General features: G+C 35.5%; 1 protein-coding gene across 3 annotated transcripts in view; it reads right to left on the bottom strand.

Moving 5' to 3' along the window:
- NUP54 (nucleoporin 54) overlaps positions 1–16698 on the bottom strand; it is a 39809-nt gene that overhangs the window by 21511 nt on the left and 1600 nt on the right. For 2 of the 3 annotated variants that reach the window (XM_060012337.1, XM_060012336.1), the window contains exons 2-8: positions 14285–14368; positions 13709–13858; positions 6212–6438; positions 4418–4605; positions 3485–3681; positions 1777–1831; positions 1253–1346 (exon numbers count right to left, since the gene is read on the bottom strand). In XM_060012337.1, the coding sequence (XP_059868320.1) occupies positions 1253–1346; positions 1777–1831; positions 3485–3681; positions 4418–4605; positions 6212–6438; positions 13709–13858; positions 14285–14368 (995 nt within the window). The remainder of the gene's footprint in view (positions 1–1252; positions 1347–1776; positions 1832–3484; positions 3682–4417; positions 4606–6211; positions 6439–13708; positions 13859–14284; positions 14369–16698) is intronic. The other variant, XM_060012338.1, reaches the window with a different exon arrangement.

Below are 16698 nucleotides of genomic sequence, written 5' to 3'. Positions count from 1 at the left end.
AATAATAGCTTCTTTGGCTTTACTTTGAAGAACTTTGGTCACACCCCATTTATAGTACTATGGACAACTCATTTAAAAAGTGATACCAATAAATTCAGTGTATCCAGCCTAAGATACTAAGGCCTGGATGTCATGTCACATTAAAAAACTATGCTGGAATTTTTAGCCAGAGAAAATAATACTAAAAAGGAAGAATGATTATGAAGTTCAGATATCTGTAGGGCTATCATAGGAACATAGTGATTACCTACAAAACATGCCAGAGAAAACAGGTGTAAATTATAGCAAGGCAGATTCTGGATCAATAAAAGAAAGAAAACTTGTATCAATTACAGCTGACAATGAAATGGGTTGCTTCATAAAACAGTAAGCTTTACATTACTCAAACAGAGTCCAAATGAATATCTAATTAGGAATTCCATATAAGAGAACATGGAGGTGATGTCTAAGCACCTTTAGGCATTTGATTACAAAAGTCTACTTCATAAAATATTAAGTAGATTTAAGCATTCAATAATTTAAATTTGCTTCATTAACCTACAAATTATAATACACTATGACAACATAATCATAATTGTAGCCTTCATTTTCAAAAGTGTTTAATAAAATAATATGCATTCTCTGGCTGGAACTGAAAATAACAGTCTAATTAATCTGTTAAAGTCAACAATTCTGGGACTTCCCTGGTGGCGCAGTGATTAAGAATCCGCCTGCCGATGCAGGGGACACAGTTTCGAGCCCTGGTCCGGGAAGATACCACATGTCGTAGAGCAACTAAGTCCGTGCGCCACAGCTACTGAGCCTGCGTTCTAGAGCCCACGAGCCACAACTACTGAAGCCTGTGCACCTAGAGCCTGTGCTCCGCAACAAGAGAAGCCACCGCAATGAGAAGACCGTGCACCGCGAAGAAGAGTAGCCCCATTTGCCGCAACTAGAGAAAGCCCGCATACAGCAACAAAGACCCAATGCAGCCATAAATAAATAAATAAATAAATAAATAAATAAATAAATAAATTTGTATTATATTAAAAAAGCCACAATTCCAAATTCATTGTTAAAATATATCAAATCAGGTTTACATGATTTTGGAGGCTCCATAATGAAGAAGTTATATAAAAGTATAATTGCTAATTTGCAGTATATACTGTATTATCTCCCCTAAGACAGAACAGTAACTAAAACACATGGTAAAAAGAAAGGTCTGTAACCCCTATACTACTCCTAGGGCCAGAGAATGAAGATAGATTCTTACATCTAATCTGGTCTGATGCTGCTTAGTCATCTGATCTTGAACCTTCAGTCTTCGAAGAAGTTCTTTGAAACCCACCATTGGTACAGGAATTAACCTGAAGAAATACAAGTGGTCAATTTTCAGACCTAAACCTATTATTACAAAATACACGGTAAGGTTTTCATAATAACACTCATGTAATTTCACTATATTTCTAGGGTTCGAAGGCAGATCTATGACTATGAAATCAACAATGTTACACCACAGAGATTTCACCTAACCTCCTTATTTTACGAATGAGGAAATACAGTTTGGTCAAAAACTGCATTATTAAATGCAAATATATAATTAGGGCACTAGTACTCAGATTTTAATGTTTTCACCACACTATGCTGCTTTACTATAATCAGCATTCTTTAAAAAGCAATGAAAAGGAAAATAAACTCACCTCGAATGTAAGAATTATAGTTAACAGCTTGCATTTGTTTGCTTCCCTGGTAGTAAATATTAGTTCTTATATGAAAGCAAGATGAAGATACACTTACTTTTCAGAATCAGGGTTATCCACCTTGGCTTGTTCCCAGATAATTGGATCAACACCTACCACAAAGAAGAAATATTTTTTCTAAAAGGAACTATTTTCCATTTTTATAATATTTGTATGGGAAAAGCCCTGCTAAAGTAAGACACAAAACCTAGAAGCTGTAATGAAAAATGATTGTCAAATATGACCACAACAACAAACAATTGTAGGATAAAGCTAAATAAAAAAGTGACTTGAAAGCAAATATCTATAACCTATAGGGTAATAGATTAACCTCCAGAATATAGAAAGAGCCCCTCTAAATCAGAAAGACAAAAAATTTAATAGAAAATGGGCAAACGACATGAATAGGTAATTCACAAAAATTATAAACATGGGACTAATAAACATACAAAAAGCTGGTCAACTTTAGTAGTAATCAGGGAAATGCAAATGAAAATATTAATTTTTTGCCATCAGAGTGGCAAAATTAAAGACTGATAATCTCCATTGTTGGCAAAAATAGAGCAGAATGAGAAAACATTAGAAAAATTAAAAATATGAGGAAAAGTAACACATTCCTGTTATGAATGTAAATGGTAGAACTTCCCCTGGAGAGCCATTTGGCAGTTCTAACAATATGTTAAGTACAGTCATCCCTCTGGCATCCACAGAGAATAGGGTTCAGGCCCACCCCACTCCTTGGGGATGCTCAAGTCCCTTGTAAAAAATAGCGTAGTTTTTGCGTATAATCTACAGCCATCCTACCATACGCTTTAAATCATTTGTAGGTTACTTATAATATCGAACACAATGTAAATGCTTTGTAAATAGCTGCCAAGGCGCCGCAATTCAAATTTTGTTTTTTGGAACTTCCTAAAATCTTTTTTCTCCTATTTTGGAGCTGTGGTTAGTTGAATGTGCAAATGCAGAACCTGCAGATGTGGAACTCCCAGATACAGAGGGCTGACTGTATACATAATCTTGACTCAAAAATTTCAGTACCAGAGATTATTCTAAAAAAATACACACCTATGTGTTCTAAGACATATTTACAAGGATGTTAATTGTTGCATAGTTTATAACAGTAAAAGGTGGAAACAACCTAGAGGTTAAATTCAGTAAGGTACATCCACAGTATTCCACGCAGCTTTTAAAAAGAATAAGATTTATCTTTATGTACTGACATGGAAAATACTAAGAAATACTATAAGTAAAAAGGCAGGTTGCAGTAAATGTATAGTGCAGAATACTTTTTTCAAGGACTTAGTATACATATGCTTACATTAAAATTACAGATAAAGTATTAATAAAGTTCAATAAATTATTGATAATAGTTACTTCTATGGAAGAGAAGTAAAGATCTATCATACAGTCAATCTAGAAACTTTTATGGTGAGAACACATTCAGGTTTTACTTGAATACTTAGTTAAGAGATAAGACAAAAATAAAATACTAAGATTACATTGTCTTTGGGTAGATGGAGTATGGACTATTTTTCTTTAGTTCATCATTGCCCAAATTTCTAACAAACATACTAACTATATAATAGAAAAAACTAAATGAATGAATACAATAAAAACATTCAAAACTATGTCCCAAATAAGCAGACACAATAAGCTGACACTGGTGTTATTAATATTAATAACCAAGCAACACCTCCCAAAATAGAGGAAACATGTATTTCTAAATTTTTCATTTCCTCAACTCCATGACTCTGGAAACATACCAGCAGGAGGATTCTGTAAAAGCTGTTTGATCTGTGCAGGAGAAAGTTCTGTTCTAGTCATAGAAAGGGTTACACCAAGTTGCTGCAACTGTGTTTTTATATTGGTTTGTTCAAAATGGGCATATAGTGTTGTAGCTGGAACTCTTCTTGAAGTACCATTTGGAGAACGCTCAACAACATAAATGACAACTTCTGTCCTGGGGGAAAGATAACCAAGTTATAAAATATGGAGCATGTAACTCACAGCCACAAATATCAATGCAGCATGTAATTTTAGAAGGGTGTTAGCTGAATTCAGAAGCACCCTTCTAAATTAAAGGGTGCTAAATAAAGTTAAAATGACGTAGGCAAGTAAGATATTATCTATAAAAGGTATGCTTAGCTACAAAGTCCTATGTAAATGTTATTTTTTTTTTTTCCCCAGAATTGAGAAGTGCCTTGGAGATTCTGTTGAAGTTTATGGGCTGCTTCATTGCAATTTAGTCCAAAAAGTAAAATCTGATTTCAGTTATTATATCTCACTGGTAACAATAATTCTTCTAACCCAAGATATCCTAAAGCAAATGTCTTGCCACTAAGCATGATAATTATACATAGGACAAGGGAAGTTAACCATATTTATCCATAAATGAACATGTACAGTAATCAGTTAAAACATTCCAATGTCTTTGTGGCCCCTAATTTGCATACAACCATAATTAAGTTTCCTCCTGTTTCTGAATAAGAAATCTAAGAAATTATTAGCATCTAATAAGAAACGCAAGATTAAGAAAAAAGCTTTTAAACAAATGCTTCTATAAATACTGAAGAATCACTAGCTGAGAAATATTTTGCTTTGAGATTTAATTTGTGCTTTAGCAACAAAAACACTGTTGATCACTCTCTTTGGATCAAGGCACACAGAAATATATAGTATATTTAATGTATACTTACTGATCATCTGGCAATGTTTTAATGCCCTCTACATTTACAGTAAGGGTCTGGTTTCCTCCCAAAACTTTATGCAATGATTCTACCAATTGCTGTTGCTGGCTTCGAATATCTGTTTCTTTTTTGTTGAAAACTAAAACCACTAGCCCATCTTCATCTTTATTATTGGGCATACAACTATAACCTACTGCCTGTGGAATGACAAAACAAAGAATATCAAAAACACGTACAGATCTCAAATCACGTGTTTAATATTAACAGCTTAACATCTGCTAAAACAGGGAAAACAGCTTAATGTCTGGTAATGAAGGGAATATGTAATGATTCTATCCATAACTCTGTGCCCTAGGAGGTCACACAATTATAAAGAGAAACTTTCTAACCCAAGAATAACATAAACTTAGAGAGAGAAATTAAAATGTCCTCTTCCACAGAGTAACTAAATAGCTTTCTCCTCTGAAAAACTTTGATATCCATCATTGTTGGGTGTTTCCGAACACTGTGGAAACAACCCTGCATGCCATAAAAATGACTGCAAAAGTCATGGACCAAAATGTAATTTACTTTATTATATATCTGACCCATGGAATCTTAAGCGAAGTTTATATAAAGATATATAAAGAAATGTCTACCAAATAAATACTTTTAAAGTACCATAATAACACTGTCAACTTATAAATGCTATAAACAATGTCTACATTATTTTATGGTTTCATGTAATACAAAAGTTTATGAAACAGGTTAGTATTTTACATGTATTAAATGACAAACTATACCTTTCTAAAGAATTACTCTTTTAGACATAAGCCTTTTTTCTCTTTTGTCACCACATAATGCAATTTTTAAAAAGAATTTAAATTCACTCTGTATTAGTTCATTATGCATTTTACCATATGTATGTTAATATATCAATTAAAGAAAGAAAAAAATTAAATTGTTATATTCAACCTATGTCTACTATATACCTCTTAGTTACTACACAAGAGTATTAAAATTTCAACTATATACACTCAAAAGGTATACTTTCTTTTTGTAGAGTGATGAGATAAAGAGATATTCCCTAACAAGATGGGTTGGTCACTTTCTGTTGTTTAACCATGTTCAAGGGTCTGATCCTCAGCCTTGCAACTCCAAACACCAGCCTATGTACACATTGATTAAGTTTAAGAGACTGACATAGGCCAACAAAACTTAAAAGAGGCTGACGTATAAACTGGATTGAAATACGTTAATTTTTTACGAAACATGCATCACCAAGTTGACCTAAATCTCACTGGCTGATAAGCAGAATCTCTGAGAAGTTAAATTCAAATGAGAAAGTTGTTTGGTAGGCATGGAATCAGAGCAAAGAAAACATACTATGATGTTGTAGTACTGGCTTTGGCAGTCAGCTATAATAGTGACAACAGTATACATACCAAGCAGAAGAGTTACTCTGATATGCTGTTTAGGGTATACTTTCCAGGGCAATATTAGATGAAAACCACTAAATTCTAGTTTTGGGGCTCCCCTTTATAGGTGCCAAGCAGACCATTTCCCCTCTGTTAACATTTTTTCCTGCTATAAATTACATTCTAGTCACACCTTCCTTCAGTCATATTCTGGTCATCTCAATCACACATATGTTAAGAAATCACTTCAATTTTATAGTTTTTGTACTTTTAAAAGGAAAGTGTTACTGTACCATGTTCAAGGAGTACTAAAAAACCAAGCAATTGTTTTCTTAGTATTATTTTAATCCAAATATCACATTTCCTCGTACACTCTTCAAGTGAAGATCAAAAGCAGTATTAATACCTTAAAACGGCAAAATGGGTTTTCCTGTGTGAATTCCACTGGTGGAATGTTACTGTTGAAATATCCTTTTCCTGTTCCCCAAAAGGCCTGTAGTTGATTCCATTTTGCCAAAATAGCATCTCTCTCATCTCCCAGTAGTGTTGGAGCAGAAAGAGCACTTGCAGTATTTATCAGTTGGTTGGACTGGGCAGGAGCTTGTGTAGGCTGGCTGAAGAGACCACCTAATGCTAAAAATGAACCCCAAAATTAGTTTTTCAAAAAAAGAATCAATCAATTCAGGTCCTAGATATGGTAAGCAGAATATCCCCCACCCCAAGAGATCCACATCCTAATCCCCAGAACCTGTAAATATGTTACCTTGTACAGCAAAAGGGACTTTGCAGATGTGATTAAATTAACTAAACTGAGATTATCCTGGATTATCAGGGTGGGTTCAACATAATATTCGGGCTCTTTAAAAGGGAAGAGGGAGGTCAGAGTCAAAGTGAGATTTGAAGATGCTATGCTGCTGGCTTTGAAGATGGAGGAAGGAGCTATAAGCTAAGAAATGGAGACTCTAGAAGCTGGACAAGGCAAGGGGATGGATTCTCCCCACAGCCTCCAGAAGTAACACAGTCCTATCAACACCTTGATTTTAGCTCAGTGAAATTTAGTTCTGGATTTCTGATCTCCAGCACTGTAAGGTAATATGTTTTAAGCCACTAAGTTTGTGATGCTTTGTTATGGCAATAATAGGAAAGTAATATGCTAGAACAATCCTTATAGTGTTAAACTCGCATTTCTGATATCATCTTAATACAATTAATTCCATTAAACACAATTTAGACCCATGATATTAATATTAGACCCACAGCGAAAAAAGGGTAAAGTCTGTGAAGTTGCAGAATTGTTTTTTTAAACAACCTTTACTACTGTTACAGTTGTATAATATATACAAATTGGAGGATACAAAATAAGCAAAAAGAATCATTATATCAATGTTATATCAATATCAGCTTAATAAACAATTTCCTTCTCTTAGTGCAAAGAAATATATAGTAAAAAAAACAACAAACGGGCAAATCCTAAGCCAAAGATTTAGCTGGCTGTGTAACTTTGGACAAGTTACTTATTCTGTGTTAAAATTTCTCCAATAAAAGAAGGGCTGAGTTGTTAGATCAGATCAGTATTTCCAAAGTGCTAGATAAGTAAATAACCTTGGTACATGAAATTATCTTGTCAAGCAACAGTTGAGTCACCAGATGGACTAAATCATATGACAAAAACTTCTCTTTTAATTATCTGATTTTATATATATATATATATATATATTTTTTTTTTTTTGGTGGTACGCGGGCCTCTCACTGTTGTGGCCTCTCCCGTTGCAGAGCACAGGCTCCGGACGCGCAGGCTCAGCGGCCATGGCTCACGGGCCCAGCCGCTCCGCGGCACCTGGGATCTTCCCGGACCGGGGCACGAACCCGTGTCCCCTGCATCGGCAGGCAGACTCTCAACCACTGCGCCACCAGGGAAGCCCTGATTATATATATTTTTAAAGTCTCAGTTTGGTGCTAGTATGCCTTTAATGCCTCGTGTCATCACTTATCTCACATTTTAACAAAGGGGAGCACAAATCTAAGACTAGGAGCTTAAAGCAAAGGTATCTAGTTAGAATTTATTAACACTATTATATTTACTGTGGACTTAAGTTCAATTATTGTTTCTTTATAAAGAAACAACAGCTATAGCAAGTGATACTGGTTTTCCATTTATAGCAATAGTTTGGATTTTCCTTTCAAAATAAACATATTAAATGTTTAAAAGTAAACTGATTTAAAGAAAATTCTCTAATAATACAAATGGTATGTAGATAAAAGAAAAATCATGAATACCAAAATGACCTGAGTTTTAGGACCACTATATTAGATGATATTTAAGTTTTCTTTCAGCTTTAAAGATTGCAAGTACCACAAGGCCAATGGGGCTTCTACAGGGCTAGAGAGGGGCTGCTGTTACTCTCAACGTGAGTATTATTAATTCCCAAATGGGCATTTATGAAAATGGTAGGGAAGTGGATTAGAAGCCAGGAGACTTGAATCCTGATTTGCTATATGCTCACTATGCAGCTTCTGACAAGAAATTCCTAGGTTTTATCTCCCTCAACTTTTAAATAAGATTAACAAACTATCATCTATACTAATTTACACTTCACACTAGATTCCAACCACACTAGTCTACTCAGAGCTCACTAGCTGGAAGGCATTTGAGAAACTCAAATAACAAAATCCTACAGACGCTTTTAAAGCCTTAGCATATTAGATTTCTCACACCTTTCTACCTTCTCAGGCCCTCATGCTGTTGATTATTCATTCCTTCAATCCTCAGAGAAAATCTTCAACTTTCACTGAATACACATCCTTCTTGAAAAACTCTTCTCCCTTAGATTTCCTGACAATGCAGTCTCTCCTGGTTTTATATATCATACACATATACATACATGCATATTTTCATTCATTCATTCACCATGCATTCATTCAACAAATATTTACTGAGTATCCCTTAAGTGTCAGAGGCAAACACTAAGGATATGGTGGTAAACAAGACTGGTTCTTTAAACAAACTGAGCATATCAAACAAATATTAACAGTTGTGATAAGTGCCTCGAAGTAGAGGCTCTGAGAGTCCTAAATGAGGGAGCTAATCAAACTTGGGGCAGGAGGGTTAAGAGAAGGCTGTCCCATAAGAACTTCAGCTAAGGTCTAAAGGAAGTAGTCAGCCAGGCCATGGGGTAGCGTCAAGAAGAACAGCATGTGCAAAATCTGTGTCAAAGAGGAGGGGACGATGAGCTGGCAAAAGGAATATGGAGTACTAAACAATAGGGTATGAGAAAAAAAAGACCAGACTATGATTGAAGTTGAGGGCTCACATTGGCCAAAAATGTGACAATTTGAGCATCAAAAAGAATAATGAATACATCCAACTCAAACACACTCAATTTACTAAATCTCACGCATTCAAAATGATAATTTTTAAAAGTAAAAATCAAAAATTCAGAAAAATCTCAACACCCTGGACACCACTGGAAATAATCAGGCCACCAACCACTTCTTACAAAAACTGTCAGTTAAAAAGAAAGAATTTATCCTGCCTTTCCTACACAGATTCCATTTCAGGGTGACCAAGCAGTCTAGGGGGGATGAAGAAAAACTCCTTTTACAGAAGACTTTCAGTGTGGAAGAGAGGGCAGAACTAGAAAATCACTAACTCCTAATTTTGCAACTCCTAATAAAATAACTGATTGAGGCAATGACCATCAATGAATGAAACCATTAGGTTAAAGACTGATGGGGAACTTTACAAGACAGACTGGCTCTCACCACCTGAACCCACTGATCAATCTTTGCATCTCTAAAAGAGATGGCCTCATAATGTGATACAATAGGAAGCACACAGCACCACCCACAAAGTATTCATGCCAAAAAGTCAAACTTAAATCTAATAAAGTACCTAAAGCTAACTTCATTTACCAGAAATATGGGGCATAAAGTCAAATGATTCTACAAGGAAAAAAATTTAGACTGGGGGATATTTCACAGGACAACTGGTCCAGTTTCTGTAACAATTCATGAGTGGGGTGAAAAAAAAACGCAAGCAGGGAATTCTCTATACTAAAAAGAAGCTTAAGAGACCTTGTTTAGATCATGATTCAAATAAACCAACTGAAGAAAACTTTACTGAGACATATGGGGAAATCTGATTAAGGATGATACCAAGGAATTAGTAATTGTGCGTTGGAATGACTCCATGTTTTTAAAGAGAGAAGCACAGTAAAGCAGTAAAGTAAGGGTGAAATTACATGTTTGGGATTGGCTTTAAAGTACTGATACTTTCAAAAAAAAAGAAGGGGGGAAGGAGGATATAGATAAAACAAATGTGGCAAGTTCTGACTTTTGTTGAATCTATTTGGTACAACATGGGGTCATTTTACTATTTTTGTATTAGAATTTTTCACAATTAAAGAACAGTAGATGTTCATTGGATTTGAGATGATTAATGACCATAACTATTTGACTGGGTAAAGAAAGAAGAAAACAGATTAGTGTGGGCTAAGAGGTAACAGAAGACAGCAGCAGGGGATCCCATTCTTCTATATCTATTTCAAGTAGTTTATGAAGGCGAGAAGAGAGTGATAGCAAGAGATAACTGAAGTGAGATGTGAAATTAAAGTAGTTTTATTTTTTTGTTTCTGTTTTTAGAAAAAAGAAACTTCAGACGTTTAAATGTGAATGAGAATAATCCTCGGACAGAGAAGCTGAAGACTTTGTTTTTGGTGGGGGGGTGAGAGGTAGAATGGGGTGGGGGTCTGCTGGGAAAAATAATCAACAGCACAAGGAGCCCCAGAAGGTGGGAGGATATGAGATCCAGAGCACAGGCGAAAAGAGAAAAGGATGGGTTACAGCGGTAGGTAGATAAATAAGATTCGGTAGTGGGCAACTGAAGGAATTACAATGAGGGATTCTATTTTCTCTTTGAAGCAGAGGTCAATGCCATCTACTAAAAGTGAGAACAGAGAACTTTGAGATTTGAAGAGAATAAAGGTTTAAAATAACTTACAGAAAGTGGGAGAAAAATTTGAAAATAAAAACTTAACAGGATTACCAGGCAATGTTGAGGCCCCAACTTGGGTTGGTGATTAAGAATTTAGAGATTCAATCTTCTGTACTCTATGATTTTCTCAAGCAGTATCTAGACAGACAGTTGGGCTTACACAGGCTTGGGGTTGTTTTTTCCAGCAGACATGATACAAGGATAAGGAAGTTTAGCATACTGGCAAGAGTGACAGAAATGGAAGGACAAGGGCTCTAAGCTAATTAGAAAGGACAGTGAGACAGGAAGGAGCTGATGGAAGAGCATAAAGTGTCAGTGCTCTAAGATCCTAATGAGGTCTAGGAACAGCTATGTTGGAAGTGGTTGAAAAGTCAGGCTAAAAGAGCAATAGGTTGTGGGATGTTTGATTATGCACTATTATTGATGATTGGAATTAGATTATTGATTGATTATGGAACTAGAACAGTTTCAGATGTTGCCAAAGTCCAAGGTAAGAATTGTGGCTAAAGTGAAATGGAGAAGGTCTTTGGAGTAAAAGGTAGATGGTATGGCCGTCTGAGTACATAGCCATGTGAATGCTAAAATAACCCAGATTGATAGTACAAGTTGGAAAGAAAAGCAGGACTCAGAGCCAGCTGCCAAAGTGCTCAATGAAGAAAAGGTACTGTCCAGGAATCAGCAGATAACAGAGATTAGACATATCAGAGATGGTGGAACCAGACAGCAAGCACCTCATACAAGCAGGAGTTTTAAAAAATGAGGCAAAAGCTCCACAATCTTTGCAGATTAAACTCAAACTCCTTTCAACAGCAGGTCCCAAATTCATCACGCCGTGCCATGCATTCATGCCTCTGTCACTGTTATTCCCTCTGCCTGGAATACCCTTTTCTGACTTTATCAACTGGCTAATTCCCTTAAGATTCAACTCTTCCTCTACATTCCAAAGCACCTTGTATGGGTCTATTTTAGTGCTTTCACACATACATATTTTTTATAATTGAATGTTAATTATTCTACCTAATTGGATGTTTGTTATTCTATCTCATTGTAGACTACGAGCAACCTTATATACCCAGTGCCTGACATAAAACATACACTCAGCAGAATGAGCCCTTTTCATTCTGCAAATGAACAGCACCAGATTCAAATTCCCATTTTTCCTAACAAGAGTAAGCACAACTATAATAACTTATAGTTGAAGAGACTTTATGTCAAGAAACAAAGAAAAAACTTCACTTTTCCTTTCTTCTCCTTAACTACTTGGATTTCCATCAAACTTTGTATTGTTGCAGAAGGACAGTAAGAAAGATATAATTGTAACACCAGAAAGAATAATTCTATTATCTTCATCCTATTGGTTAGATAATTCTTGAAATTCATGTTTAATATGTTAGTAATCTTCAATGACTGAGTAGGGTGAATTGCAGCCAATCAATCAACTTACCTAAGAAAAATGAAACAAAAGTGGTTTTAAGAGGTAGCAAACTATGGAAAGGCAAAAGGAGCATTACAAAGGAAGTCAAGGAACTTGAATTTATGTTCCTATACTACATCTTGGAAGATATATAGAAAAGTCACAATTTTCTCAGTTACCTCTCTTCACCTATAAAATGGAGGTAACAAGAGTTCTATTTCATAGAGTTCTTGTGATAATTAAATAAACTAATCCATACAAGATAACCCTGGAACATACTGCCACACCAGCTAGTAAGGAAGCTATCAAAGAGTAATTCTACACTTGTCTGAAAGGACCTGGGAATCAACCTGAAGAAGCTTACACTGGCCAAAGATGGAACAATTTAAACATCAATATGGAAAACTGCAATGGACTGAAAAATATCAAATAATTTAAATACTTGAGTTCCTGACATAAAAAAAAAAAAAATTGGTTACCTTTGGAGAATGATAGGGAACAAACTCTTTATTTTGAAAGCTAAGAATAAAGGGAAAGAATCAACCAAATAGTGGATGAGGTAAAGTTTCTCTTTATAGAAGTATTTCAACAAATAAATGACAACGGAATCAGACGGTTGGAATAATACCATTTTACAACCCCCAATGAATTAATGGATCTAGGTAATGATCACCAATGGCTGCTGCTAACATCACAAAAAATAGAGAGAATCAGACATTACATGCCTCTTGATAAAAATACATCACTACCTATAAAGTAGTCTTGCAAACAAACAAAAAACTGAACTATCAACATAAATAAGCCCCTAGATTCAACCCAATTTACAAGAAATACAGAGGACAAAGGGATATGCTAACTATACAAAGGGATATGCTAACTATACAATAGGAATGCAATCAGTAAAGTTCTGACTGACAACTTCTACAGGACAAATGATCTGATTTCTTCAACAAATTGAAAAATAAATAAAAAAGAAAGAGCTAAAAGGGGAACTTACAGAGATTTAAGACAAATGAAACTAAACAATACAAGACAAAACCATAAAGAAAAGTAAGGAAGTGATCAACACAAAAGGCAAAACTATATTTCCTCTGATGGGGAAGTGACTAGGAGGGAAACCTGGAGGGCTTCTGAAGTGGCTGGCCAGGGTCTACCTCCTGACATGGGCAGTGGTTACAGTGGCGTTCATCTTATATACAATTCACGAAGCTGTACCTCTGTGCCACTTTCTATATTTGTGTTATTTTTATCAACAACAACAAAAGTTTTAAAGGAATGATACTAAACACAGAAGCCTTATAATCAGAATCTCATGCCAATCTGTTTCTTTGCCAGGTGCTATCATCATATATAAACACAAGAAGTAGCTTTTGGAATACTTTATAATTCCTCCAAAAAAAAAAGATATCCACTAAAGTGTTTTGAACAGTGCACTCAACAATGTTGCCTACATTGTTATGGCTTTATATCTGAAAATGAAAACCTCTTATACTTACTAGTTTGTTGCTGCTGCTGCTGCTGTGTATGAAATCCTCCAAATCCAAGTCCAGTTCCCAAACCAGTACCTAAACCAGTACTAGTTCCAGCTGTTGTGCCAAAGCCAGTGCCAAACCCAAAACCTTTGTTCTGAGCACCACCGAAGAGTCCTTTGAATGAAAAATTTAAATTGTTTAAGGTAAAAAAAAGAAAGCTGACTTGTAGCTCATTTGCTTCTACAAATGATATAAGATGTCCTCTTGGGCTGCCCTTGTGGCGCAGTGGTTAAGAATCCGCCTGCCAATGCAGGGGACACGGGTTCGAGCCCTAGTCCAGGAAGATCCCACATGCCGCGGAGCAACTAAGCCCGTGCGCCGCAACTACTGAGCCTGCGCTCTAGAGCCCGCGAGCCACAACTATTGAGCCCGTGCTCTAGAGCCTGTGCTCTGCAACGAGAAGCCACCGCAACGAGAAGCCCGCACAGGGCAACGAAGAGTAACCCCAGCTTGCTACAACCAGAGAAAGCCTGCACGCAGCAACGAGGACCCAACACAGCCACAAAAATATAAAATTAAAAAAAAAAGATGTCCTCTTACCAGTAGTGCCCGTGTTAGATGGAGCAGAAAAGCTGAATGCAGAACCTGCTGTTGTAGACGGTGTCCCAAATCCACTAAACCCACCTAATTAAAAAAGGATAAATAAAATAGCAAGGAAGAATCTTTTGTATACATATGAGGTAATTTCCTTTTCAAATTACATGATAAGCAATTGCTCCACATAAAGACAAAATATATTGGTCTAACTTTTCCTTTCTCTACTTTAACGTCAATTTTTAAAAAACTATACTACTAATCAAGAAGTCAATATGTTGCAAGAAATGAGCTACTAAGTATTTAAAGTAGAAATACCACAGTGCAATATATACCTTTCAACTAAAGAGGTGATTAAGCTACAGCTGAGTAAACATGTTAATAAGCCTATTGTCATAGTGTTAAGGCTAAAATGACTGTGTACTTTTACAGCAGGGGTTGCAAACTCAAATGCCTACAAGATACAGGCTGATAACATTCATGAATGAAACAGACTAGGTGTTTATTGACTGCCAGAAGGGATCAGTGTGAACAGTTTTTTTTAAATGGCAGCAGTTCCTAAATTCCAGCAAATTACTGCTGCAGGAGAATTTAGTAGTGTGCGGGCTTTAGAATTTAGTAGCAGTAGTTTAGTAGTGTTATATATTCCCATTTTTCCCAAGAAATAGAAAATCTAGATTTTCTGTGTGAAATTTACACAATTTTAAACCTGAAGTCAATTTATTTTTTTGCAACTAATTCAAATATTTTTAAAACAGTGTGACAAACAGATCATACTGGCAGACTGTGCTGCCAGTTTGCAACCCTGGCTTCGGTGAATTAATTTATACTCTACTTTAGCTTATATTTCTACTTAGTCTCCATCAAGACTGAGCAACTTTTCAAATGAAACATACCAATATACCGACTCTTATATTGGTATGTAAACAAGAATGTGTTTCTTGAAGAGATAAGGGGGAAAAAAAATCACAAGGCAGCAGTGGCTGGCAAGGAGAGCAGAGCTATCACAGGGCTCTGCGCCACAACAGTGACAGATACACAAATTTCACTTTCAGATAAATCTAGAGACGAAATTAATCTTAACCATATCGAAGCTGACATATGAATGGAATGGAATTCCGGCCAATACACAATGGCTTTTTTCCCCTTACTGTCAGTCTTTACCTGATCACCAATGTGGTGTCAAAAAAGACTTTTAAGACAAATGTCTGAACCATTAGTGCTGAGTTATGCTGCAGACTCTCCGGGATTCTAACTTTTAGTCTCATATATTTCTGGCATAAGAGACAGAGATTCATCAATATTATAACATAAAAGATACAAGAAGGAAAAAAACCCAACCCACTGACAGTCATCATATGACTCTGACTTGGAAAATTACTCAAGAATAGACTACATGTTGCATGCAGGCACAACCAAATACTCTATTTACTTGTAGGTTCTACTGCAGTACTGAAAACTGTAAATATTTTGATAAAAATCACCTAAAGTACTGAACATTTTTCCTAATCTTTTTCATTACTTCTAATTTTCACAGAAAAACTAAGATATATTCTGAATTGGCTATACAATAAAAACACTGGTATCTTAACATGCTCCATAATGTGAAAATGTTTATTAGTAAAAATGGATCTGCAAGGATATAAAATAAAAAAGTAAACAAGAATTTCAATCAGCCTTTTGCTGAAGTTGATCAACATACATAAACATACATAAAAGTAGTTAAAACAGTTATATTATCACAACTCAAAACTTCACAGTGATAACTCCAAATGAACATGAAATCAAGCAAATACCAACAGGTTTATTTATTACTGTTGAATTATGAGCTGGGTGGGTTTGGTCGGAAACACAAACTTCAAAATAATGTTTCTGTTTTACCCAGTGCCAATTTTAAGCAAACAGGGAAAAGTAAACATACCAAACAACAGTGATATGTGATCACTTTAAATATACCTTAGTGATAACGGATTGTTTAATCTTTGGAACTTCAAGTATTCTTCAAAACGTTTTCGAATCAGATTGCCAAGGTCATATTCACACTGCAGTAACAAGTAACTGCACAAAATGCCAGACTTCCCAAGTATGTCGTAGGGAATAAATCATGCTTACCAAATGCATATAATTGGCATGGGCATAAGTGGCATATGTAAGAGAATATGAATAATAAATTCATATACGAGCAGCTGAGGAGCAAGGCTTTTCTATAGGGTCACTGTATGCAAGGTACACATAGACCTATTTTAAATTTATATATATATATATATATATATATATATATGTACACACACACGCACACGTTATAGTTTGTGTTTTGCAGAATTTCCAACGAGCTTCAAACAATCCATATAGATACCAGAATCTTCATAATTACCTTTTTGAGTACAAAGACATCTAACCTATCTTTTAGAAGCTAATGC

This window comes from Delphinus delphis, chromosome 5, assembly GCF_949987515.2.
Source record: "Delphinus delphis chromosome 5, mDelDel1.2, whole genome shotgun sequence".
Taxonomy (NCBI): Eukaryota; Metazoa; Chordata; class Mammalia; order Artiodactyla; family Delphinidae; genus Delphinus; species Delphinus delphis.
Note: the sequence above shows the minus strand (reverse complement) of the source record. Positions and strands in the feature narration are given on the sequence as shown.